Source organism: Danio rerio, chromosome 5 (assembly GCF_049306965.1).
Source record: "Danio rerio strain Tuebingen ecotype United States chromosome 5, GRCz12tu, whole genome shotgun sequence".
Classification (NCBI taxonomy): Eukaryota; Metazoa; Chordata; class Actinopteri; order Cypriniformes; family Danionidae; genus Danio; species Danio rerio.
In genome coordinates this window covers 78513411-78539954 of record NC_133180.1, presented here as the reverse complement: position 1 = coordinate 78539954, position 26544 = coordinate 78513411, and the positions used below count along the sequence as shown (strand labels likewise).

The following is a 26544-nucleotide window of genomic DNA, read 5'->3' as shown; positions in this document are numbered from 1 at the left end:
TGTCGTTCAAGTAGCAAAACTGTATTGTATGCAACACACATTGCACCAGGGTTACAAGAAGAATCAACCGATAGGAGAAAACAAGTGTGTATTTACAGAAACGAGCATTAAAAAAAGTGAGGCTTGAATACAAATGTAAAAGTAGTGGCATGATCTCTAAAGGACAAGATATAAAAACGTCAGCAACACTGGTGGCGTGTTGAAATCAAGGCAGCGTGTGGTCCTCCTCAGGCATCGCAGTCTGACGGCAAAGTGTTGGAAAATACAAACTAATACTGAAAACAAGGGCATTATTTTAACTAAACGAGCAAAACAACGAGAAAAGACTGGTTAAGACAGAATAGTGTGGTCATTAAAGCTCCTCCGTCAGTCTGAAATCAACGTTAAAATAAAAACATCTATACATATACGGCTTCTTAAGCTCAGGTTTCACACCTCCAAGTCTTTCTCCTTGAGACAGTAGTGTTTTTTAATCGCCGATCGATGATTTGTGTCTCTAAGGCATTGCCGAAAGCTGTGTAGGAACACAAACCGCGCAATAAAACTGAATTGTCCGTGAAATGTCGTTCGTGGCACAGTGTTGCAATACTTAAAGCAGTTCCTCACATCACAGGGAGCGTTCACAATCTCACCATAACACCCTACACCAAAAACCACATCGCAAAAATACTACATCAGTTTCATTCTGTGATCAAAATAGATTCTGGTTCCATAATTACGAGGCACGCGAGGTGATTCACTTTCAATCGTCTGCATCGCTGAGATCAGGCCTTTTTCGTTGAGAAAATGCAGAGGACAGTCAGGAAGGATCACGTCACGAAGACTTCGACCTGGAGTTCCTTTAGGGTCGCCGAATGGATGATAGAGGAACATCGAAGTAGAGCTGTGGCGAGGAAATGTTCGAGAAATCGATTGCGCATTGATTCAGAGTTGATCAAGATGCAATATTCTCATTTAAATAAATTCTGAGCTTAATTTTTAACAGAAGATGGCGCTCTAGGCTTGTGTTTAAACAGCAGAGGGCGCTCTACGCTTGTTTTAACAACAGATGACGCTCTAGACTAGTGTTTACCTGCAGATGACGCTCTAGGCTAGTGTTTACCTGCAGATGTCTCTCTAGGCTAGTGTTTAACAGCAGACGGCGCTCTAGGTTAGTGTTTAATGGCAGACGGCGCTCTATGCTAGTGTAAAACGGCAAATGGTGCTTTAGGCTAGTTTTAAATAGCAGATGGCGCTCTAGGCTACATATAAACAGCAGACAGCGCTCCATGCTAGTTTTTAACAGCAGATGGCGCTCAAGGCTAGACATAAAAATCAGATGGTGCTCTAGACTAGTTTTAAACAGCAGACAGCGCTCTATGCTGGATATAAACAGCAGGTGACACTCTAGACTAGTTTTTTAACAACGGTTGGTACTCTAGGTTAGTTTTTTTAACAGCAGAGGGCGTTCTAGGCTTGCTTTAGCAACAGATGATGCTCTAGACTAGTGTTTACCTGCAGATGGCGCTCTAGGCTAGTGCTTAAAAGGCAGATGGCACTCTAGGCTTGTTTTAACAACAGATGATGCTCTAGGCTGGTGTTTACCTGCAGATGGCGCTCTAGACTAGTGTTTACCTGCAGATGGCGCTCTAGGCTAGTGCTTAAAAGGCAGATGGCACTCTAGGCTTGTTTAAACAACAGATGACGCTCTATGCTAGTGTTTACCTGCAGACTGCGCTCTAGGTTAGTGTTTAATGGCAGAAGGCATTCTACGCTCATTTGAAACCGCAAATGGTGCTTCAGGCTAGTTTAACAGCAGATGGCGCTCTAGGCTATTTTTTTAACAGCAGGTGGCGCTCAAGACTAGTTTTTAACAGCAGAGGGCGGTCTAGGCTTGTTTTAACAGCAAATGGCACTCTAGGCTAGTGTTTACCTGCAGACGGCACTCTAGGTTAGTGTCTAATGGCAGACGGCGCTCTACGCTTGTGTGAAACGGCAAATGGTGCTCTAGGCTAGTTTTAAATAGCAGATGGCACTCTAAGCAAGATACAAACAGTAGACAGCGCTCTATGCTAGTGTTTAACAGCAGATGGGGCTTTAGGCTAGTTTTTAACTATACAAAAAATGCTCATGAGGAAGATCCATTGTGGGTTTAGCGTTTGCTGCTAAAGACTAGCCTAAAGTGCCGTCTGCTGTTAAACAATAGCCTAGAGCGCCGACTGCTGTTAAAAACTAATCTCAGAATAGATTCCAGAGAGAATAGCAATGCATTTTGAAAGTGGCAGAGTTGATTTCTTGACCTACTCTTCAGCACAGCTCTGCATCAAACGTTCCCCCTTTTGTGCACACAGTAATAAGACACTGAACAAACGTTCCTCTATTTGGCATGAGATAAGCTGAGGTGTGTTGAACTGAAATGTAAGACATGGCCCCAGACATCGAGATACTGTGTTTCCAGTGGCGCCGTTCTCTGCTACCTCTGCACGATGTCGCTGATCTCCTTGACGGAGCACAGCAGCTTTGAGAAGTCCTGCGGAGTGTTTGCGGTGCCGGTGGCCGCGGGGCAGATCTGCAGCTCGCGCAGGCTGCTCTCCAGCTTATTGATGGCTTCGCGGAAAGCAAACTTGTTCCGCATCTGCTGGATGGACTCCACGTAGCTGACGCAGTACTTGGACAGATTTTTCCCCGCCTCCAGGACAGCGCTGTGGCTGCCGGTCTGCTCGGAGACACGTGCAATGGCGGTACGCAGGAGCTCAGAGCTCTCCAACAGCATGTCTCGAGTGATGGTGGAGCTGGAGAGTCGCTCTGATGGCTGCCGTGCTGGAGCCTTCCTCAGTGAACGTCGCGTCGTCATCAGTGGGATGAAGCTGGATCCCGGATCCCCGACCACAGGACTGGCTCCCATTCCAGGTAGAGGAGCAGTCGCACCTGCCTTCGAGGGGTTTACCTTTGAGCCATTTTTGGGCAACTTTTTAGCACTTTCTTGGGATAGACTAGCCTTGCCTTGATCTGCGGAGTCTAGTGAACTCTTGACTTTGGTATCTGAAGACACCTCAAAAGTCGGACTCCTTGAGGTCTTTCCAGATTTGGCACTGGACACCGGAGGAGGAGGGGGAGCGGGTTTGGGTTTCGCAAACTTCCCCTTCTCCCGCTCTCTCTGTCCTGGGATTTCAGAGGACAGTTTGAGTCTTCGAGGTCTGCCTTCGTCTCCAAGAGGTGGAAGCACATTGGGTTTTAATACCTCTGTTTGTAAGGCACTAGTTTTGGAGCTTTCTGTTTGGGGTCGGCGGCCTAGCTTGGGAGTCAGAGTTAAAGGACTTGATCCAGGACTAGACTCAGAGTCCTTGAAGACTTCGTCTGAAACATCTTCACTTTTCTTGGGAAGGCGTGGTGGTGGGGTAAGCGTGCCACCTCGTGGCATGCAGCTCTTACGAGGTAAAGCTGGCTTGCCTCTGAATGTGTTAGAATCAAAGTGTGTTGACTGAATGTCCCGCGGCAGGGTTACGGACTTCCATTCGAAGCGATCAGAGCCTGGAGGCATGCTGGAGGAAGAAGAAGATCGTAGGAAGCGTTTGGAGTTTGACATGGAGTCCTCCTCTGGAGGTGGAGTCGTGGCAAGCTTCCCTCCACCACCCGATGTAGTGCCCTTTTTCCGTGGATGAGATGGGAAGAGCTGACCGGGATACACTGGAGCTCCGTTGGTGACCCCGATGGTCGTGGTACTGTTTGACCCAACTAATTTGCAAGGGTCAATGCTGTTTAAGGCATCATTGGTGGAAGACCCGTTGCTGAAATCCTCCCTGCAGTCAGTACCCAATCCTCTACGGTCTAGGTGTCCGTCCATCTTCCCAAAGGAGCTGCTGCGCTTTGGGGGCGCCGGAGCCGTCCTCTTCTTTTTCTTAATATAACTGAAGGGATTCATTCGAAATTTATCCTTATTATCTTTAGACTGGAGCCGATCATCTTCATTCAGGTTGCTATCTAGGAGTGGCCTCGGCATCATCGGGGGTCCAGTGACCTCGGCCTCGGCTGCGTCTGGAGAAAGTTTAGTTCATCAGTACAACTGCTCGATAATAACGAAAATAAGCAGAGGTCTGAGAGAGAAGAGCTTACCGGGACTGTCCCCATCCCTGCCGTCTGTAGGTCTTCGTAGTGTCCTGGTTTTAGTTGGAAGTTCTGGCGCCTGCTGTATTGGTCCCAGGGTCAGCTTCTTTCCTTTTTTCCCCAACTCTTTCTCCACCTCTGCAATGCAACAAGAATGAGGATGAGCCACCAGAGAGGTACAGATTTACAGTAAACTGAATGCATTATTAATGTAAAATAGTGCAGAATGCATAGATAGGGAACATCTGAATCCGTTACTAATTGTAATTTAGAGTTGACAGTAAGACAGTAACCTCAAATCAGACTCCACATGGCCATAAATACACACACATGGTGTTATTATTCAAAACAGTTTGATTAAAGATTTTGAAAGCTCATACCATCAGAGATACTGGACTCTTGAAACATGGTCTCGAACGCCTGATGGGTCTCAGCAAAAGAAGGGCGCTCGGCAGGGTTCCACCTCCAACCTAAAGACAGAAACACTACAGTCATACAGGTTTACTCACTGGGCTCCATTTTAACGATATAAATGCACTTGGAGCAAGTCTGAATCCACTTTTACAATTTTAAGGATGGGAAAACTGGTCTAAAAGGGATGTCCTTACGTCGTTAAAGAGTCATGGGTGTGCTTTGAGTGTAATATGCATTAAACCAAGCAGATTCAATTACCTTTAGAAGCAAGCTTCAATTGCACCAAAGCAGATTTGCCATATAAACAGGGCACAGGACGTTAAAATGAAACCTGCGCTGAGCTGATAAAAGCTAAACAACACTTGCATTGCACAGTGTGCATGATAGGGTGTCACTTTGTCTACTCTTTCTTTCAGAGATTGTGTAGAAGGATCTGCTTACAGGCCCTCATGAGCTCATAGACTTTCTCTGGGCATCCCTCGGGTCTGTCCATGCGGTAGTCTTTCTCCAGCAGCTCATACACCTGAGACAGGTCGATTCCTGGATACGGAGACATCCCATAGGTGGCGATCTCCCAAAGCAGGACTCCAAATGCTGAAGGAGGTCAAATCAGAGGATCAGTTTCTCACACATGCATGTCTGAATGTGGAAAGATGGCTCAGTGGACATGGCGAAAACACTTTAATTAATTATTTTATATTATATACAAATATAATTTTGAAAAGGTAATACCTTCTCCATCAATAATATGCATAGCAATTTATTAATTGTTTATGCATTAAAACAGCATTCAAATATATCCCAACAATGCCTGAAGCCACAAAAACGAGAGGCTCCATTAACTACATTTGCAGTACAGTTTATAAATAACTTGAAAAAAGTAAGACAACTAAATAAAATGAGTTAAATGTTGAGACAAAAGAAGGTAAATGAGAGAAAACACAATGAAAACATAAAACTACTGTAAACATCATTTGTAACAGTGGAAGTGTGTTCTTTTGTCTGTCCATGCGTACCCCACACGTCTGACTTGATGGAGAACTTGTTATAGGCCAGACTCTCCGGCGCAGTCCATTTAATGGGGAACTTTGCTCCAGCGTGGGCTGTGTATGTGTCTCCCGTCATCAGCCGGCTTAGCCCAAAATCTGCCACTTTAACCAGGTTGTTTTCCCCGACCAAGCAGTTACGGGCTGCCAGATCCCTGAAAGATAAACCAGACCGTCAATTCACTCTAATTGTAGTGAAGTCCCACTATAGTCAAGATTTTAGCTGGATGAGGCGGCCAAATATGGATCAGATTTTGGTTAGAAGATCAAGAGTGGAAAAAAGATTCTCGATGATGAGCAACATGGGAAAATCAACAAGCCGGAATCAACAACAAAGCCAGATTACCATTAGATAATTGACACTGGGAAAAGACTAATGTTTGGAGACAAGTCCTGTGCTCTGATGGAGTAAGATTGAACTGTTTGGCCATAACGAGCAATATGAGGACAAAGGGGAAAGCTTACAAGCCTAGCAACACCATCCCAACTGTGCAGTATGGGGGCGGCAGCATCATGTTGTGGGGCTGTTTTGCTGCAGGAGGGACTGGTCCACTTCACAGCATAGATGGCATCATGAAGACAGAACATTATGCAGAAATACTGAAGCAACATCTCAACACATCAGCCAGGACATTACAACTTGGCCACAAATGGCTCTTCCAGACAGACCATGACCCTAAGCACACTGTTAAATGAGTTCAAGTGTGCTCTAAGGACAACAGAGTGAATGTTTTGGAGTGGCCATCACAAAGCCCTGATCTCAATCCTATAGAGAATGTGTGGGCAGAGTTGAAAAAGCTTGTGTGAGCAGAAAGCCTACAAATCTGACTCAGTTACAGCAATTCTGTCAGGAGGAATGAGCCAAAACTCCTGCAAACTATTGTGAGAAGCTTGTGGACGGTGACCCAAAACATCTGACCAAAGTTCTACAGTTTAAAAGCAAAGCTAAAATACCAAGAAAATGTGTGTTAACTATTGACTGTCTAGAAATTAATAAACAATTCTCTCATTATTCTGGCATTGAGCAAATGTAAATCATTTAGTTAATCCTAACAGACCTAAAATAGTGAACATTCAGGATCATTTACCATCAGATATTTTTCATGCTCCTTTTATAGAGTTTATGTACACTTCTGCTTTCAACTGTACTATTCAGAATCAAACATATACATGTACTCACTTGTATAACATGTAGCATAAACAATGACTGACAGTCATGCCATAATGGTGTGCTTCATGATTATCCGACCATGCAGGAAACTATTATTAAACTTAAGTTCCTAGGACAGGCTTTCTGACACTATTACTAAAGCTGGACATCAGTCTTCTAATCGCATTTAGGGAATATGGACAGTATTCAACACCGCTTCAAGCTCTACATTGCAATAAATGCTTAGAGTTTTGGACTAGAATCAAGACATTATTAAGCAAAAAATATTGTCTTATATTTAGAAACAATGAGTCAAAATTAAGTGAGTTTTCCCTTTAAACAAGCGAAATAATCTGCTGATGGAGACTCCTGTCACTGTTCATCTAGAACTCCACATCTATAATGCTGTTAGTCTATGCTGACATCGTCTTTAGCAGCTCAAACACTCTAATGGCTAATGGACAGACGGCTGCTTCTCACTCAGGGCTGCTGGACATGCTAATGAGGGACACTAGTGGGCGGGGCTTTTGCCCTCTGATGACACGTACAAAGGGAGAATGTCAATCACAGTGCTTCTGCATCAAGTCTGATTAGAACATACACACAGACACACACACACACACACACACACACACACACACACACACACACACACACACACACACACACACACACACACACACACACACACACACACACACACACAACTGTGCTTAAACCCTGCATACAAGTGATTTTTGCATAATAGGTGCCCAGGTGTGTGTTTTCTGGTTCACCTGTGGATGAAGTTCTTCTTCTCCAGGTACTCCATGGCGGAGGAGATCTGCGTGGCCATGTAGAGCAGCACCACAGCGTTCACCTCCTGCCGGTTACACTCGCGCAGGTAATCCAGCAGGTTTCCATGTGTCATGAACTCAGTGATGATGTAGAACGGAGGTTCCCGAGTGCAGACGCCTGAAAAGCACACAACATCAGCCTGAATTCTCCAGGATTATCATGAATGTGTTGTTCTGATTATGAAGCCATTTCTCCTGTGGGTTATACCCTGATGCTGATAGCACTGGGTGATATGAAGTTTAATGTAATTGTCATTACACTGACTATAAATTAACTTTAATTGAACTAATATTAACAAAACTCGTCATAAACATGATTGTCTTGAGGCATTATAACGGTGTCATGATTATTTTCATCATTGATTAAATGTCTCATCAGTGTCTTTACTCTGTCCAATCATTTTTAAGAGCTTCATTAATATTTAATGACATTTTAATGACAAATTCAGCTTGTTTCACTGTAGTTGAGGACAAAAACAATATTAATGACGCTGTTAGAAAATTCCTCACATATTTATATTAGCTTCAAGGCAATCATGTTTATGACGGATTTATGACAGGGTTTCATATCATGATTATAAGGGTTACGTGACAGTCTTATAAACACCCCTTCAAGTAAAGTGGTAACCAATGTGGTTCATCAAATATGTTACCTGAACATTTTCCTATGGTTACAAAAACAAAAAAGGAAAACGATTGGATGAGATGGGATTATTTACTTCAAACAGGCAATGACTAGATCTCAAGATTGCACTTTAACCAATTATTCAAAACAACTGAATTTGGTTTCTCTATAATACCTCCTTTTTGTTAGTTTTTATACATATATATTTTTATATATGTATATGTTTTATATATGTATATGAAGTAGAAATCTCTGTATTTATTTACTGTATATACTAAAACAAAAAATGTTTAAAAAAATGAACTATATATATATATATAAACAATGAGTTCAGATGCAAAAGCCGCTAAAAGCCACTTCCACCAAAAATGAGCTAATGCCATTGAGTGAATGCTAAGCACGTACTACATGTTCAACAAATAGATTTGCTTCTAATCATCTAAATCACAGTGTCAGCACATTTAGAAATAACAGTTTGTTGGCAAAATCTGCAAAACGCCCCCTGCCTTTGACAGCAACAGCTGCTATATCCCGAGACCCAATCAGAAGTTGCAAATCCAATACTATGTTTTCAATGTAGCAGATACGCCAGCTTTATGAGGAGACTAATTTATTCCGCTTTCGATTTTAAAAGACGGCGTTTGATGAACTGGATGAGCCTGTCTGACTGTCAATGAATGGCAAATGAAGACGTGCCTTACCTCAAAACTCTGTGCATTATAAGAAGAAGAAAACACACTGTACTGTCGGGAGTGCAGCATGCATTCATAGTGTTTTTGCACAGCGACGCTACTTTGAATGAGACTGATTTACTATACAATAAACGGCAACCCCGTTTCACCATTTAAGATGTTGTTCTTTTATCCTACTTGGATACTATGAGGATAAACAAAAGAGCAAGACCGTAAGTATAGTGAGAATGAATGACTGACAGCTTCTAAAATAGTCTGAGAGGCATGCCCTTATTGCCCAGTAGGCCTAATGTAAGCTATTGTTTTAAAAGAGAAATATAAAGTATAAAACTATTCAATATTTATATTATTTCATTTTACCTGTAAATCTAATTAACTTTTTATATTAATGGACAATGCACAGAAACTGAAGTTTCACAATGTTTTTACATTACATTATTTAAATCCACCAAGCTTAGTTTACAATGTCTGCAATGTTTACATTACTCTACTTACATTACATCTAAATCCCAAACTTCAGAAATGACAACAGATCATTCAGACTTAATTAATGTCAGTTTTATTGTTATTGATTAATGCACTAAAATCCTTCTGTTTTGTCCTTGGTTTATCACAGCGGAGTGAACCGACACTTACTTGACAGATTTCTGTATTTTTAATTTCAGGTGGTCTGTGTAATGAGTTTTATGTTTGGTAAAATAATTTATAATGGCATCTTTAGTGATTTTCTTATCTCAAAAGGTGGATTTAGAGGTTTTGGGGGGGGGAAAGCAGAAGTGGATTTAGCAAGTTGACGCAAAAGAAAATCTCCCCTGTTAAAAACCAAACAATGGTTTAAAGTGACATTTATGAGAAAAGTGATTTTATATACCAGCTGATAACCTTATCATTACGTATAAAATATATCAAAAGATCAAAAAAAGATGACCGTCATGACCTGTGTGTGATTTACATATTCATTACCTATTCCTGTTAACTTTCCTCACCTAAGAGCTGCACCAGGTTTGGGTGTTTGATTTCTTTCATCACTGCAGCTTCTTTCAGAAACTCCTCCACTTCCATGGTGTCTTCCTGCACGAGAGGAAAAGACAGCACACATGCATTGATTCATGAGCTGACAATACTGAAACAGCACCTTAAAAGCACAATTCAGTCCAGACTCATGGTGTGTCAAAACACCACAGTTTAGTTTAGTTTAAGTACTACTAAATATGAACATTCAGCACATTAAGCACAAAATTAGTGGGCAAAAATAGAGCACTTCAAGTCCATTATAGAAGTGCACTAGTGTAATTAAAATGTGCTCTTTAGTGTATGATTTATCACCTGAAAATATGCTGTTGCTATATTCTAAATAATCTATGAGTTAATTTATTTGAGCATTTAGTATATATATATATATAATATTTAATTTATATTTATACATTTGGTATATTAAAATGCATAAAAAGATGATTTTAATTGTACTAAAATTGTACTGAAACAACACAATAAAAGCAGAATTTAGTACATTTTAATGGTGTGTCAAAATAGCACATCTGAGTACACAGTTGAGCTTCAGGTTATTATAAGAACTACTAAAGATTAAATTAGAATAAACCAAAATTAACTAAATTAGTCATCAAAATAGTGCACTAAGTGTACTTAAAATCTATTTTAGTGCACTTGTTTTTTACATGGGTGTCCTTCACAACGATGACCAAACGCAGTGATCTCAAATCAGTTCATACAGACATTTTAATCTGATTCGCAAACTTGTTTGAAGATCAGTCATCAAGATTAATAGATCCAGGATCAAACAGACCCTTGGGCTCTGTTCTTCATACGTGGATTACTCAATGAGCTGGATTTAAATGATGACGATTTGACATGATCCAGGATCGTATCGTCCGTAAAACTCATCTGACACGTGTTGTCATAGTAACAGCTCTGGTAGCTCAAGCCTGCGTGGGAGCACGTTCATTTCATAGTCGAGTCAGTTAAAGCAAAGATAATACTGACAGTATGTACCGAAATTTAATATTTTCTTACAGTAGTTAAATACACTTGGGAAAATAGTGAATATATATATATATTTTTTTTTATATATATATATATATTATATATATAATTGTGGCTATTCAAATGTAAAATTAATGTAAACGCAAGACAAAAACTATTTAAATTCAAAATATAATTGTTCTTAGAATTTTTGTTTAACTTTTTTTGTTTTTGGATAATAATTTATGTAGTCATGCACGTGCTTTGACCGCTAATACGCCAATGATTGACACCTTTACCGATATCAAAATGCTTTTTTGATGCAAAATTAATTCATACAGTTATTCCTTACGCCGATTAAAAACACTGGAGCAGGCCTAGGCTACTATAAGGAAGACAATCTGCTCTAAATACATTGATATGCACTGAAATACATGATGAATACTCTAAAGTCTGCAGAGTTGAGTGAAGAGTTACTGCGCATCATATTTAACAAGCTGTTTACTGCTAATTTGATGTAATTTTGCTCACATGAATAATTGAATATTAATCAGATGATGTCATTACGCTGCTGTGCCGTCAGCCAATCACTGCATTGCTGATCATGATTTGGAGGATGGATAGATCAGTCCTTCACAACACACACAGCGATCTCAGATCAGCTCATCCAGATATTTTAATCTGATTCGCGAACTTGTTTGAAGAACAAATTAGCCAGAGATCAGTTATCAAGATGAACAGATCCAGGATCTGCCAAATCATCTCATCGAGGTATGAAGAACGGCACCCTGGTCTCCAACATTCTTCAAAACCCCTTCTTTTGTGTTCAACAGAAAGGATTGAAACCACAAAAGTAAATGCTAAACAAAAAGACCCAGATTGTTGACCTCACCCATCAGGTATGAGCGGACGCAGCCATTGGAACCTTTTTGGCTCAAGATCTCCGCTCTCATTGACTTCCATTCACTTTTAGATGTTGAAAACAGCTCGTTATGCTGCAGACTTGTACTTTTTGCTCTGCTGTTTTTTTATGTTATTTATTTCTTTTAATCTTGTTTAAGTGAAGCACTTTGAACTATGATGTGCTCCAGAAATAAACTCGCCTTGCCATAAAATCAAGTGCACTTCAGCATTGCAGAATAAGGCCAATAATGTATTTGCGATCGCATCCGTCTCTGACCTTCAGTGTTTTCACCGCCACGGTGAGGCTGTACTTCTTCCACACGCCCTCGTACACCTCCCCGTACTGCCCTCCGCCCAGCTTGTGCTTCATGGTGATGTCCGTGCGCTCCATCTCCCACTTGTCGTAGTTTGGAGAGACGCCGTAGATGGTGGGTTTGTTGCGTTTGGGTGCGGGGTAATGCAGCGTGGTGATCAGACCGTCAGAGACCGTGGAGTGATGATGAACCAGCTCTGCTAGAGTGTTAAAGCGGCTCTCGGACGACACGTACAGCTGCACACACACACACACACAGCATGAGACAGGAGATGACTGCATGTTTCTGAGACTCACAATATTATTTAAAATCAAACACTTCACTCAAATAATATATATATTATATACCAATGCAAACTATAAACAGATGTATGCATGTATATATGTATATTTAGGGTTAGGATTAGCATTAGAGGCTGGTTATATTAACATACAACTGCGTTTAAACCCCATATGGCAGTGATGTCTGTATGATAGCTGCCCTGTAATGCTGTGCAGTTGATTTTCCTCCAGTTAGCGGAGTGTGTGATCTGCTCTCGGCTATTGTGACTGTCTGTACAGTGAGAGGCGCGTCAGGCATGTGAGGAATGAGTGCAGCGGTCTTCAGCGAGCAGCAGGAATGCAACAAAACACACACACACACACATCACTGAGACACAAGCTGATTCCACACACCTATTAATATGTGCATATTAGACTATGGCATGTAGTTTGAGTGTGTGTGAGTGTGTGCAAGAGTGTGTGTCTATGTGTGCATTAGATGTGCATGTTTGTTTGTGTGTGCGTGCATGTGTGAGTGTGTGTGTTTGTGTGTATGCGCGCGCATGCATGTGCATGTATGTCAGTCTGTGAGTATGTTTATGTATGTGCATGCATGCGTGCGTGTATGTGGATGTGTGTGTGTGCATACATGTCTGTGTTTGAGTGTGTGCATGCAGGTGCAAGAGTGTGTGTGTGCATATATGTGCATGTGAATGTGCATGTATGCCCATTGTTGAGCATGTTTGTGTGTGTGCATGCATGCATGTAGATGCGTGTGCATGCATGTCTGTGTTTTGAGTGTGAAAGTGCATAAGTGTGTGTAAGACTGTATGTGTGCATGTGTGAGTACATGTGTGTGAATGTGCATTAATGTGTGCCCGTGAGTATATGTGTGTGTGTGTGTGTGTGTCTGACCTTGCCGTCTGAGGCTGTATTAATGCGGTAGTGGTAGACTCGTCCCTCGTAGCGCAGTGATATGGAGCGCTGTCCCGGGCTGCTCTCGCTCTCCCGCACCAGGAAGCTGCCGTTGATGCCGCTGCTCAGCAGGTACTCTGCAGCATTTCTGGACACCGGCCCGTGGTACCAGCTGTGCTTCTCCAGGCTGTTGACGGGCGTGATGTAGTTGCTGGGCACCCAGCCCTGCCCGTTCTTGGTCTGCGCCTCGCACCACTCACCATTGTGATTGTATCCCAGAACCCTCAGCTTCTCTCCTGCAGAAGAGCCAGTGTACGGTCAGCAGGTCAGTTCAGCAATACACTATCACTCTACAGCTGTTGAAGTAATCCTGACAGATTTGTTAAAGGGGGAAACACCTTTATGACAGTGTTAAATCAACAATATGCAGTCAGTATAGTGTTTAGGGTTATTTTAGTAATTCCTACAGTGTGCACTAGCTGACTAACCTCTCATATGTAATGATATTAATTAGTAATCAAGTGAAATCTCTGATACTATTTATTTTCTCTCTCCCTGTTTTTGGGGAAAATCTGACATGTTGAGCGTGATGAAGGAAGAGGAGGAGATGAAATCCAGCACAAATGTGGATTTCCAGTCAGACACGTGACCTCAGACTGCTGCTAATAAACGCAGCGAACAAGGAGCAGAAATAAACAGCAGCAGCAGAACTACAACATCTGCGCAATGCAGACTCAGAACTGCACGAGTTTCTGCATGTGTACAGTATGAAGAATCACTGAAGACATCTGAAACACTCATTTAATAATGAATCATTTGAAGGTAAGATAATATCTTGATTTAGTTTGTTAATGTGCATTTATTTGGAGCATTAATATTACCTTTTTATTCACTTTGCAAACATAAAAAGCCCTTATTTACTTAAAAAAAACCTTATACTACAAAAACACTACAATATGAACACAATGCTCGCTTTTTCTACTCTATAAAAAGACAAATAAATCGAGATGCATGTATTATAGAAGCAAAAATGGACATGAGAAGCAAAAAAAAAAAAACTCAACATATAAAAAAACAACAGAAATAGGTCAAATAAAACACTTTTAATCGCCTTCTGTAACAATTATATTGTTTATTAGGTATTTCTTTTAATTATTTCCCAGTGCAAATGTCCCAAAAAAAATTTAATCAAGATGAACTTCACTAAGATGCATTTAAATTCACATTTACTAGCTAAATCAGCATTTGTGTATTTGTTTATATGCCATTAAAATATTAAAGGGTTTATATATTAAATCATCACTTTATTTCAGAACTTTGCATCTCAAATAGGACGATTTGGGGAAAAAACTAACACTACAATATTCAGCTTTTCTGTGATTTACACTGCGATATGAACTTCATTTCACATGATGAGCATTTGGAAAAACTTCATGAGTTTACATTGATGATGATGATTTTACTGCAATGCATCAGCATTAAATGTACAAAATGATACAAAAGATGTATATACAGTGGTCCTTTGCTATAACACGGTTCACCTTTCACACTTTTATGGATTTTTTGTGCATTTTGACATGCTTTTTTTGTTTTACAGCGCATTGTGTTCTGCGTCCTGATAGGCTGTAGGCCACTGTCAATCAACCTCCTGCGTGCCGTGTCTCCTGTACAGTAGAGAATGCGTTCAGCTTGCCAAACTGACATAAATCTTTGACCGCTAGCAGTTTTCTCCCCTATAAACCCCACAATGTCGATGAAACGTTCTCCACCGTCAAAGGCACCTGCAGCACCCAAAAGGCAGAGGAGAACCATCGCACAAAACGTTGGACTTCTGGACATGCTAAAGGAAGGTAGAAGTTACGCAGCTGTAGGGTGCCATTACTCTTCTCAAACTAATGTTTGGGTCTGAAAACAGGTTTTGATCGCTGGTTTCGTTCTATAATAATGAGGTTATTTTTCTGTGAAGGTTTATACACAAAACAAAATCAAGTAAAGTACAGATGAAAACAACAGAGCAAAGGCAATTCAGAAAACAACAGAACGACAAAGTTCAATAATCAAATGTAAATGAACACTCTATAATCTACATTGTATACATATTCAAACAACGAATCTTCATTAAAGTGGCAAACTTTATAATTTCTTGTGTCCAAAACTGCTTAAAGTCACTTGAAATTGCTTGACATCCTGCGATGTGTCTATGGCAGATTCGCACATTGCAATATCGATGCTGAAACGGCATATTGTGCAGCGCTAATCTCCAGTATCACCTTGATTTAAGGATTTTTAGAAACAGAATTTGGATTGGGAAATAATAATCATTATCTGCAGATGTTTTTAAAACTGCACCGCATTATAATAAAGACTCACAGCTATTCTCATCTAAAGCTTGGAATAATACATATTTTAAAAGTAGGTTTGTAGAAGATCCAGCAGATTAATGATGGTGTTTCTCACCTTTAGTTATGCTGAGAGTGTTGTCGCCGCTCGCCACAAAGTCGTACAGCGCCACGAACAGATTGGGGTCATTTTCGCTGGGTCCCGACAGCAGGTTCTCTTTAGAGTTCCAGCGCGCCGCTTCTGAAAGACCGGGGGGATCGAAATCCGGCCGAGACTCTGTGGGAAGAACAGACAGTGACGATGAACAACCCTAACCAATAATCCCTCCACCATATCTCTATCAAAACACTGTGCATTTCTGAGTGTGCCTCACACAGGTGAGTGGGCTTGACAAACCACCTGTAGAAACACTCTACTCTCCGTATGCACCACACGCTTTACTTAAACTCCATCTTACAAGGACTCAATAAAGAAAGCAGTGTTTACCTGTGAATGCACCATAAATCATGTTGAACTTCTCGTTTTCTTCCACCTTAATTGCACAGTCTTATGTAAAAGCACTTGTGTAGTTTATTCTAGGTTATGTGTATAGTGACATATTTATTTATACTACATGTATAAGTTAGTAGTTAGTATAAATTAGCTCGTGATTTACTAGATCCTAGAGGTTTAGTATATTTACGTGACTTTTTGACTGAAAGAAAACACTTTCTCACTCAAAACAGTACCGTTTGCAGAGCTAGAAAGAGCTAGATTAAAAAACAAACATTCGACTAAAATAATGCAGTCATATACACCTAAATAACTATCTATAAACACCTACAGCACAGTCATGTGAAAAAGATAGGACACCCTATCCACTTGTTTAGTCGTGACGAATGGAATACTGTTTCCGGGTGCAAGCCGCTAAACATTTGTATTGAGTAAATATTCATTCATGACCACTTTTTAGACATGTTTAACCTTAAAGTCAATTTTATATGAAATAATGGTGTACACAACAGTGTCTGGACTTCACCAACACCAATATTTGAACAATTTATAAAAAATAAATCACTTTCTAGCTATCGGATATTAGGCATGGAGATATATATACACATATATATATATTAGGGATGTAACGGTATTGTAAATACCGTCATACCGCAATATTATTTTTTTTCGATATTACCGTAGTCCCATGACTCGGTAAAACTATAGGTCTTCTGAGAAAATTTGCTCAGGCGAATGAAGCGAACGGGAGGTAGCGAAAACTACAATTCCCATCAGCCCATGCTTGACCATCATCCCTTGTGGTCTGTTGTCGCTACAGATCCAGTAATGCGGAAATGGAGTGTGCTGCTAGAAGCGGGGATGAAAAAGAGCTGGAAAACTCTAAAGCGGGTGTTGTCGCCGCACGCGTACTGAATAGCGGTGTTGTCGCGTGAGTTCTTATCAGCTGTGTTGTCGAGCGCGTACTGAATAGCGGTGTTGTCGCGCGAGTTCTTATCAGCTGTGTTGTCGAGCGCGTACTGAATAGCGGTGTTGTCGCGCGAGTTCTTATCAGCTGTGTTGTCGAGCGCGTACTGAATAGCGGTGTTGTCGCGCGAGTTCTTATCAGCTGTGTTGTCGAGCGCGTACTGAATAGCGGTGTTGTCGCGCGAGTTCTTATCAGCTGTGTTGTCGAGCGCGTACTGAATAGCGGTGTTGTCGCGCGAGTTCTTATCAACTGTGTTGTCGCGGGCGTACTGAATAGCGGTGTTGTCAGCACACTGTTCAGATTGATGCAGACATGAGACCTCTATCTCACTCATGGTTTGTCCTCTCAAGTAGGGGAAAGACAATGCACAACGTTACCCCACTGCTGTCAACCTGGGCCAAGTCATATCTCTCTTGTCCCAGAAACCTCAGTCCCAAATGAGAGGGTTTATTCTGTTGCAGGGGACATTGTAAATACCCAGAGATACCAGCTTTTACCAGATTATATTTATATGATAATTTTCCTTTAAACCCATCTCTATCTAAGTGAGTGAGTGATTAAATGTTGAATGTGATGAGTTTTCAACAATACTAAATTGAAACTTTATTTTTTTACATGGTTTAATATTTTTTTGTTATTAAAATTGAAGTTCCTGTTTCAAAGCTTACAGATAGATGACTAATTTGTATGTCATTGACACTTTTGGCACTTTTTTGGAGTTTTTTCATAAGTTTTGTTTTTTCCTGTAAATGATTCAATAAATACCGTACCGTGACATTCATACCGAGGTATTACCGTACCGTGAAATTCTGATACCGTTACATCCCTAATATATATATATATATATATATATATATATATATATATATATATATATATATATATATACATATATACATATATACATATATACATACATATATTATACCTAAAAGCTGCAGATGCATCCAAACTCTCCACACACACACACACACACACACACGCACGCACGCACGCACGATCCTCCAGACAGGAGTCAGGTTTCCCGTTATTTTTTTTTCTCTCCTCCTCCTCCCTCGGTTTTTCCTCTCTTTTTTCCAGCGTCTGGCTCTGCTCTCTCGCTTTCCCCCTCCTCCACTTTCCAAACACACAGAAACAGCAGTGAGGCCTGTGATTTTCACGAGACCATCAACCCCGACCCATCCGATCATCTGCCGCTCTATAATTGACATTCCTCCCTACACACACACACACACACACACAAACACACGTAAGTTTGTCACCGCAGATGCCGCTTACCTTCCAAGTAACAGCTGGAGGACGAGGAAAGACCTTTTTTGGATTTACAGCCCACCAATTTTAGACAGATCTCCAACATTTTCATTTGCTTCCCAGCACGTCCGATTGAAAGAAACGTCCGGTTTTGCTCTCCTCTTTTATTATCCTGAAAGTTTTTCAAGTCAGATCAAGTCAGATATCCCAGATATCCAAAGTGCCATCTTAAACCCGCGGTCCTCGGCTGAGCTTTTCCAAAGTTTGCGACTCCATTTTCTCCAGTTTTCTCGGTCGTCGTTAGTTCAGTCGTCTCCATCCACCCTCCCACACACACACACACACACACACACACTGAACGTTCCCTAAAAAGCGCTCTGTCTTGTGTTTTTCATGGTGCTGTCGTGTGTGAGACGGTCTTCAGGAAAAGCGGAGCTCGAGCTGATCTGTGCCAACAAAGAGGCCCTTTCAGGATGGGGCCGATGACATCATCGCCAAGGCTCCGCCCACTCTCTGAAGCCTGACGCCGGTAACTGGAATCTGCCTTTGTCTTTCAGTTTCTCCAGCTCCTCCTCACTGTTCCTCTCGCAGTTAAAACAAACACAGCTATCTTCACCTGCTCCTGCTTTTAGGATTGGAGGTGTGCGCAAACACACAAGGACAGTTTCTGGGGATTTTAGGAGCTCAGGGTCCACACATAACAAGAGTAGTTTTGGGTTTTTCATGAGTTTTTACTTTGTCATTTGCTTTCAATTTCAGCTAGTTTTAACTGGGTTTTACAGGCTACTAGTTTTACTAGTTTATATATTTTGAAATGGCTATATGTTTACTTTTTAGTTTTGTTGTTTTTGTGTAATTAAGTATATTTCTTAGGTTCAAGATTCAAAATCATCAGAATAAATATTGTTTCACTACAATCTACCCATCTGCAAACTCGCATACAACAGCCCACAAGACAGCAGTCTTAAAGGGTCACGAAACACCAGAGCACATGTGTTGAGCTGTTGACAGTCCTGTACGTGTCCCACACTGCTATAAACACTATCAGGACACATATATCTCACTATAAATTGAAAATTGGTTGTTTTTCCGGTTTAAAACTAATTTTTGAAGCTGCGTCACGGCCATGAGATCTCAGCGTGTGTTCCAGTGTGTAGACTGGACGTCTGTACGTGGGAGTGCCGTATTACATCTCTGAGTGTGCTGCAGTAATGCATGATTAAGGCTTGGAGTAAACCAATCAGCGCGCTCCATTATGTATGCGGTGCAGCCTCATTAATATGCATGATCGCTTCAAAGACTGTACCTGTTACAGTGTTCAGACGGCAGAGAGACGACACTGTGTGCTGCCAAAACAAGCAGGAGAACAAGGATTGTGTGGAGTTACGGGTCGTCAGTGTTGGGTTTATAATGTGCTGCAGTGAAGGTTTTGTTTTCGTTTTCCCGCTATGAGAGGGCAGCTGGACTCACGTGTGGATCAGTGCACGCGACGCTCAACAGAAATACGTGTCTAAGGAACATTGTTCACCCGAGAGCTTTACTCATCTGGAAATGGTGAAATCTGGATTTGCTGCTCGTCTCCTCTTAATACAGACGCGGCTCCAGTTAGTGTTGATTGTTTTGTCTCTACAGACGTGGTCAGTGTGTGATCAGTGCTCTTTGTTGGTTTATTCAGAGGTAAAGTTAGTTGGTATGGTCAACAGTACTCTTTCAGTGTTTATAGACGGACCTTAGTCAAATGATTTCTAAGTTAATAAGGTTTACTGTATGATAACATCACTACAATATTATGAACTGAAAGATCTGCTGTAAATGCTGCTCTCCGACTGTAAACATGTAAACACCGCAATCAAACGATTACCGTTGTGGAGGATTTTCGCTGCATTTTGTGACTGGATTAACACACACGGCTTTCTGACACACAGACACACACACACACACTTACACACCATTAACACCAGAGGTTTGGTCCTTGATCACTAGTGACTTCAGCGACTGTATTAACTGCACCTGTAAAGGGTTTTATTAACACACATCCTTCAGGAAGCTGTGTTTGGACACCACTGACTGTGAACACGCTACAGGAGTGAACTGGCCGTGTGTTCTGTGATCTGCTCAGACAGAAGCGAGGCCGCAGAGGCAGGTTCTGTGAAGAGGGGGAGGCCACAGATGCAGAAACATGAAGCACATTTCTCAGAGATGAGCTCATGCAGAATCATTTATATAATCCGCTCGCTGACGTACACCGGCCTAGCTGTCATTAAACACTCTTTCCCAACTGTAGGCTGAGCGAGGAGTGTGTGTGTGTGTGTGTCTGCGTGCGTTCTTGCACTCATTTCAACATTAAGAACTTCAGTAAACGAGAACGTCTGCAGGAGTTCAGCATCAGCAGAGGAAACATGATCCAGGTGTACAGGAGAACACACACACACACACACACACACACACACACACAGACCCCACAAATAACTGATGCATGCATACACAATGACCCACACACACACACTGTTACACGCTCACACATGCACAAACACACACACTTCTTCCACACTCTGACATACTGACACACTGATGCACACACACTGACCTAGACTCACACACAAGCAAAGACCAACACTGACGCGCACACACACAATCTCTTAGAAACAAACACTCACATATACACACAGACACACACTAACCCACAAACTGTTACGCGCTCACACATGCACAAACACACACTGACATCCTGTCAGACACACACACTGATCACACACTCATGCATGCATACACACTAATGCAAACACACTGTTATGCACTCACACATGCACAAACCACACACAGACACACCAACATACTGACACAGACACACACACACACTAATGCATTCAAATACACTAAAGCACACACACTGACCCAGACTCACACATTGACCCACAGTCACCCAGGCACAAACACACACCGACATACTGACACACACACACACACACACACACACACACACACACACACGCATGCATGCACATTAATGCACACACACTGACCCACACAAAGTTACATGCTCACACGCACAAACACACGCACACACACACACACACACTCACCGACATACTGACACAGGAACACACACACTGATCATACACTCATGCATGCAAACACACTGTTACGCACTCACACATGCACAAACCACACACAGACACACCAACAAACTGACACAGACACACACACACACACACACCTAAAGCACACACACTGACCCACTAAGTCACACTGGCACAAACACACACCAACATACTAACAGACACACACACACACTGACCCACACTCATGCATGCATACACACTAATGCACACACACTGACCCACACAAAGTTACATGCTCACACACGCACCAACACACACATCGACATACTGACACAGACACACACACTGCCCCACACAGTTACTCGCTCACACACCCACAAACACCGACATACTGACACACACACACACACACACACACACAAACTGACCCACATGCATGCATACACACTAATGCACACACACACAAGACTCAAAGATATACACACACACACACACACACACACACAAACTGACCCAGACAGCACACATTTTGACACTGATAACTCTAGTGCTGTTTTACATCTGCCGCTATGCTGACACACAGGTGTCTGAAGCTCCGCCCTCTTCTGAATACAGCACAATCTCATTTGCATTTAAAGCGACAGTCACCAAAACGCCACAATCAACATCAAAGGCTGAAAGGGTCAGTTTCAGAGAGCTGGGGAACATTATCTGTGTGCTGTTCTCAGCTCAAACACACACACACACACACACACACACACACACACACACACACACACACACACACACACGAGAGAGACAGCAGAGGTGCATTTACAGCTTGTAGAAACGAACAGAACGGATCTACATAAAAGTGCTCCTGCAAATAGTGTCGAGGCCTGAAATTAGTTCTCTGATGAACAGCACACTGGTCAGTTCAGTCATTACTGACGGGTTAGTGGGAAAACACCGGCAGCTCCTGAACCACCATCATCATCATCATCATCATCAGCAGCAGCAGCAGGATAAGGAGAGCAGAGAGAAGCGGGAGGACAGGCCGACACACGCCTGAGCTGACTATCACACACACACACACACACACACACACACACACACACACACGCAAAAACAACATACAGAAAACACTGCAGCACAAACACACACATGCATTCGCACGCAAACACCACACACAGTCATATACTACAACACACACACACACACATGCTAAAACAACACTGCAGTGTGAACATACACACTCACATGCACATGTACACACATGAACAGGGACATGCCAACACTAGGCATGGGATGATAACCATGTTCACGGTATACCACGGTTTGAAAAAGTCGAGGTTTTAAAACCGCAAAGATTGTCTGCAATACCGTTCCTGAGGTGTGTGTACGATTCCTTTACATTTTGTTTTAAGTTATATAGGACAACAGTATCTCCAGCAGAAATCAATGTCCAATTTAGGACCTTTTTCCGATGCTGACCTCTCGAAAGATTTAACTACACATCGCAGTGATACATAGCGCAAGCTCTGTGACTGGACAACTTGGTAGCGGTAATGAGTGTGGGTGAGGTGAGAGCCCCGCGAGCCCGATGGAGCAAGTGTTTACAAGTGTGGAGTCTCGTAAAGGAGCTTCAGATGGAGAATGAGGTATTGTGTTCACCTCCTGATTAAAGTTGGGGGGGTCAGCACATCAAAGTTGTGTAATATCACAGTATGGAGATAAGAGCTGTGAACCTACACTTCTTGTATTAAAATGTATAAATATATTTATATACTATTTGTAATGCAATTGTGTCCTTTAATACTAACAGTCAGATATATAAACTGTACCTTTAAACAACACGAGCATTTATAGCAAATAAACAAATATAAATATCCAGCTCGCGATCTGAACCTTGTCTAGCGAGTTCTTTCTTACACTCATTTGATTGGTCATGCGCTCAACAGAAAGGGCTGCGATTGGCTGCGATCACAGCTGATCCATCATAGACACGGTGGAGAAAACTCTGCAGACACGCGCTCATGTCTGTATACAGAGGTATCACTGTAACAGCCAGGAGGAGAGGAAAAGTCACGCCAGCAGGTCAAATGGGCCACAGTGAGAGAGAGAGAGAGAGAGAGAGAGAGAGAGAGAGAGAGAGTGAGAGAGAGAGAGAGAGAGTGAGAGAGAGAGAGAGAGAGTGAGAGAGAGAGAGAGAGAGAGAGAGAGAGAGAGAGAGAGAGTGAGAGAGAGAGACAGAGAGTGAGAGAGAGAGAGAGAGAGTGAGAGAGAGAGAGAGAGAGAGAGAGAGAGAGAGTGAGAGAGAGAGAGAGAGAGAGAGAGAGAGAGAAATGGAGTTTACTTTCATTCTCTCAATGGCAGTGAAATGGAGCTTCTGCTGTAAGTGTCAGGGAAACTGTCCAGCAAACACACACGCAGTCAAATTTGTGCACAGTTTCTGCGTTTTTAAGTAGTTGGAGCGTAGTAAATACTCGCGCTCGCCTCCCTCGCCATAGTAAGCTACAAAACATAGTGCAAATGAGATAAATGACATCAGTATATAGTAAGCGGTTATGATTATTACTCAACCGATACCAAATTTTACATTTACATTTAGCAGACGCTTTTATTCAAAGAGACTTACAAATGAGGACAAGGAAGCAATTTACACAACTATAAGAGCAACAATGAATAAGTGCTGTAGGCAAGTTTCAGGTCTGTAAAGTATAAGAAGGAAAGCATTAGTATTTATTATTATTATTATTATTTATTTTTTAGTACAGTTAGCGTTATATCCAGAGAGGCACTTGCAGATTAGGAAGGGAAGTGAAGGCTAAATAGTTGAGTTTTTAGTGGTTTTTTGAAGACAGCGAGTGACTCTGCTGTTCTGATGCAGTTAGGGAGTTCATTCCACCAACTGGGCAAATTGAGCGTGAGAGTTCGGGAAAGTGATGTCTTCCCTCTTTGGGATGGAACCACGAGGCGACGTTCATTCACAGAACGCAAGTTTCTGGAGGGCACATACATCTGCAGAAGTGAGAGCAGATAAGAAGGAGCAAAGCCAGAAGTCGCTTTGTAAGCAAACATCAGAGCTTTGAATTTGATGCGAGCAGCAACTGGCAGCCAGTGCAAACGGATGAGCAGCGGAGTGACATGTGCTCTTTTAGCTTCATTAAAGACCACTCGTGCTGCTGCGTTCTGGAGCAGCTGAAGAGGCTTGATAGAGTTAGCTGGATCTTTCTGATGTTCTGAATTGTCTGCATTTGCTTCGTGGTGGACTGAAGAAACAATTAATTTTGAAACTCCTATCTAAAATATATTCTTTTTAAAAGTCGGGATAGAAAACTTTTTTCCTCTTTGTACACAATTTATTTCAATTTGAGAAACATTTCAAGTATTTTGGAGCAGTAAACGTGAATTATTGACTTCTGCTGTCTTCATTAGTTTCAAAAGCACTGATTTCTTTACTATTTAAAACAGTGTCTTTGGAGATCTTTACTGCTGGAGATACTGTTGTCCTAAAAAAAAATGTAAATAAAAAATCTTTAAAATATTTATCTTTTAAATTTTGACGAATTTAAAACCCTGACTTTTCAAAACCACGGTACACATTGAACACGGATATCGTCCCATGCCTAATCTGGACACAGCCAGAATGAGCGCCTCCTCTGCCATAAAGCTAAATAAGAGTTATCATGCCAACTTTCTACTATAAACTGAAGCTTGCAACACCCAAGCACTCTTCTGATTGGTCCACTGCTGTGGAACTGACTGTGCTGTGTGTGAAAGTCGAAGACCTCTCAACCAGACATGGCGTTTAAAAAAACGAGATGCTTCAAAAGATGCAACGTAGCAGTCAGACACGTACGTCAAGCGTGTGTTTACATTGAAAAACAATAGTATAGTAGTGCACTATACAGAAAGAAAATGCATTCTGTGTGAACGGCCCCTAAGCAGTGCACAAACACTCACAACCAATTTATAACCATTCAAAAAAGGCACCTCGCACCATTAAAAGTGCATTCAGTGTGATCAAGGCCTCAATGTTATTAATTGTATTATTAATTCCAAGGCTCTGCTGGTTTTCCAGAATTGTCATAGCCAATCTTAACCCAATTATAATTGCTTTGGTTCAATTTATAATTTCCACAACCACTGCAGAGCCTCGGGGATCTCAGGCTGGCTTGGCCTCCCCCTGATCCTAAATGTTCCCTACTGATCATTCGTGAGTGAACTGCCCCCTTGAGTGATGAGTGAATGTGGTGTGCTGGATCTGGCACTGACCGTGGACCGTGAACACATTGCAGTGCGGTGCTCCGTGCCGGGGCGTCTCTCTCCTCCCCGCGGCCTTGATGAAGGGCAGTGCCGGCAGGCTCGGTCTCCTCTGCTCACCCACTAACTTTCCTGGCTGCTGCCCCATAAGAACACACAGCGCAGGAGATCAGCTGGAGGAGCCTGAAAACACACACTCCCCTGTGCCAGTCATGCATGTGCCAGCCTGACCGCAGATCAGATCCCCGCCTTCTAGAGGTTAGAAGTGTTTCTAAGGCACTGTGGGATGTATGAAGGAGTCATCCTCATTCACAGAGTCAGCATTAATGCATGAACATCACTGCTGACGAGCTGTCAATCATTCTGACGTCACGTCAACATCAAACTCTCAAAGGAGAAGATATCAGCACATCAGAGGGGTCAGTGATGAACTCAGACGCTCTGGTGTGCGTGAAACTCTCAATGATCATCATTATTAGAGTTATTATGATAATTATTAGCCACTGGAAGAGTCTGGGAGTGCAGTAAACGCGTTTGGTGTGATCGTGGTGTCATTCAGTAAGCAGATGAGACCGTGTTTGTATCTCCTGATGCTCATTAAAGTCATGAATAAAGTGTGTGGATCTCACTGAAGCCCTCCAGGCTCTTCTGTGCAGATTTAACTCTTGCCTTTGGCTGTGGTGTTGAGTTCTGGTTAGTTGGTAAAGTCTCGTCACTTCCGCGTGCACTTCTCTCTCTCTGAGGCGGATTTAAACGCTCCTCTACCCGCCGCGTGTCTCCGCTGTCGGGCTCTTCTGCTCACCGGACACCCGCTCGGTTCCCCCGCAGTGTTTTAATGCTGGTTCTCGTCATGTTTTAGTAATATTTCATAACTTCCAGCACTTTTCTTCGCGTCGTTCGTCGTCGCAGGAACCGCCATGTTCGCGCACGCGAGCTGCGCCCGTGACGTCACGCGCCGCGCTCTTCCGC

At 42.1% G+C, this 26544-nt stretch overlaps 1 protein-coding gene across 3 annotated transcripts; it reads right to left on the bottom strand.

The window, feature by feature from the left end:
- abl1 (c-abl oncogene 1, non-receptor tyrosine kinase) lies at positions 1-26517 on the bottom strand. Of its 3 annotated transcripts, XM_073951715.1 has the most exons (13): positions 25588-26517; positions 15676-15834; positions 13219-13514; positions 12007-12279; positions 9833-9917; positions 7470-7647; positions 5514-5698; positions 4939-5091; positions 4464-4553; positions 4093-4221; positions 2978-4014; positions 1585-2156; positions 1-1494 (listed from the first exon to the last, which is right to left on the bottom strand). In XM_073951715.1, exons 1-12 carry the CDS (start codon positions 25721-25723, stop codon positions 2145-2147), a joined length of 2733 nt encoding a protein of 910 aa, XP_073807816.1. In that variant the 5' UTR covers positions 25724-26517; the 3' UTR covers positions 1-1494; positions 1585-2144. The 3 variants fall into 3 exon arrangements, with proteins under 3 accessions (XP_073807816.1, XP_073807815.1, XP_073807817.1); XM_073951714.1 differs by having other exon boundaries at positions 1585-4014; XM_073951716.1 differs by lacking the exon at positions 25588-26517 and adding an exon at positions 18296-18724 and having other exon boundaries at positions 1-2156.
- Between the last annotated feature and the right edge of the window lie 27 nt (positions 26518-26544).

Excerpts from the sequence above, each read along its gene's own strand:
- abl1 (XM_073951714.1), bottom strand. The coding sequence starts at position 25,723 with ATGGGGCAGCAGCCAGGAAAGTTAGTGGGTGAGCAGAGGAGACCGAGC. Across the intron at positions 9,918-12,006 it reads TGGCGGTGAAAACACTGAAG|GAAGACACCATGGAAGTGGA; the intron begins GTCAGAGACGGA and ends CCTCTCGTGCAG. Across the intron at positions 4,554-4,938 it reads CTATGAGCTCATGAGGGCCT|GTTGGAGGTGGAACCCTGCC; the intron begins GTAAGCAGATCC and ends TTCTGTCTTTAG.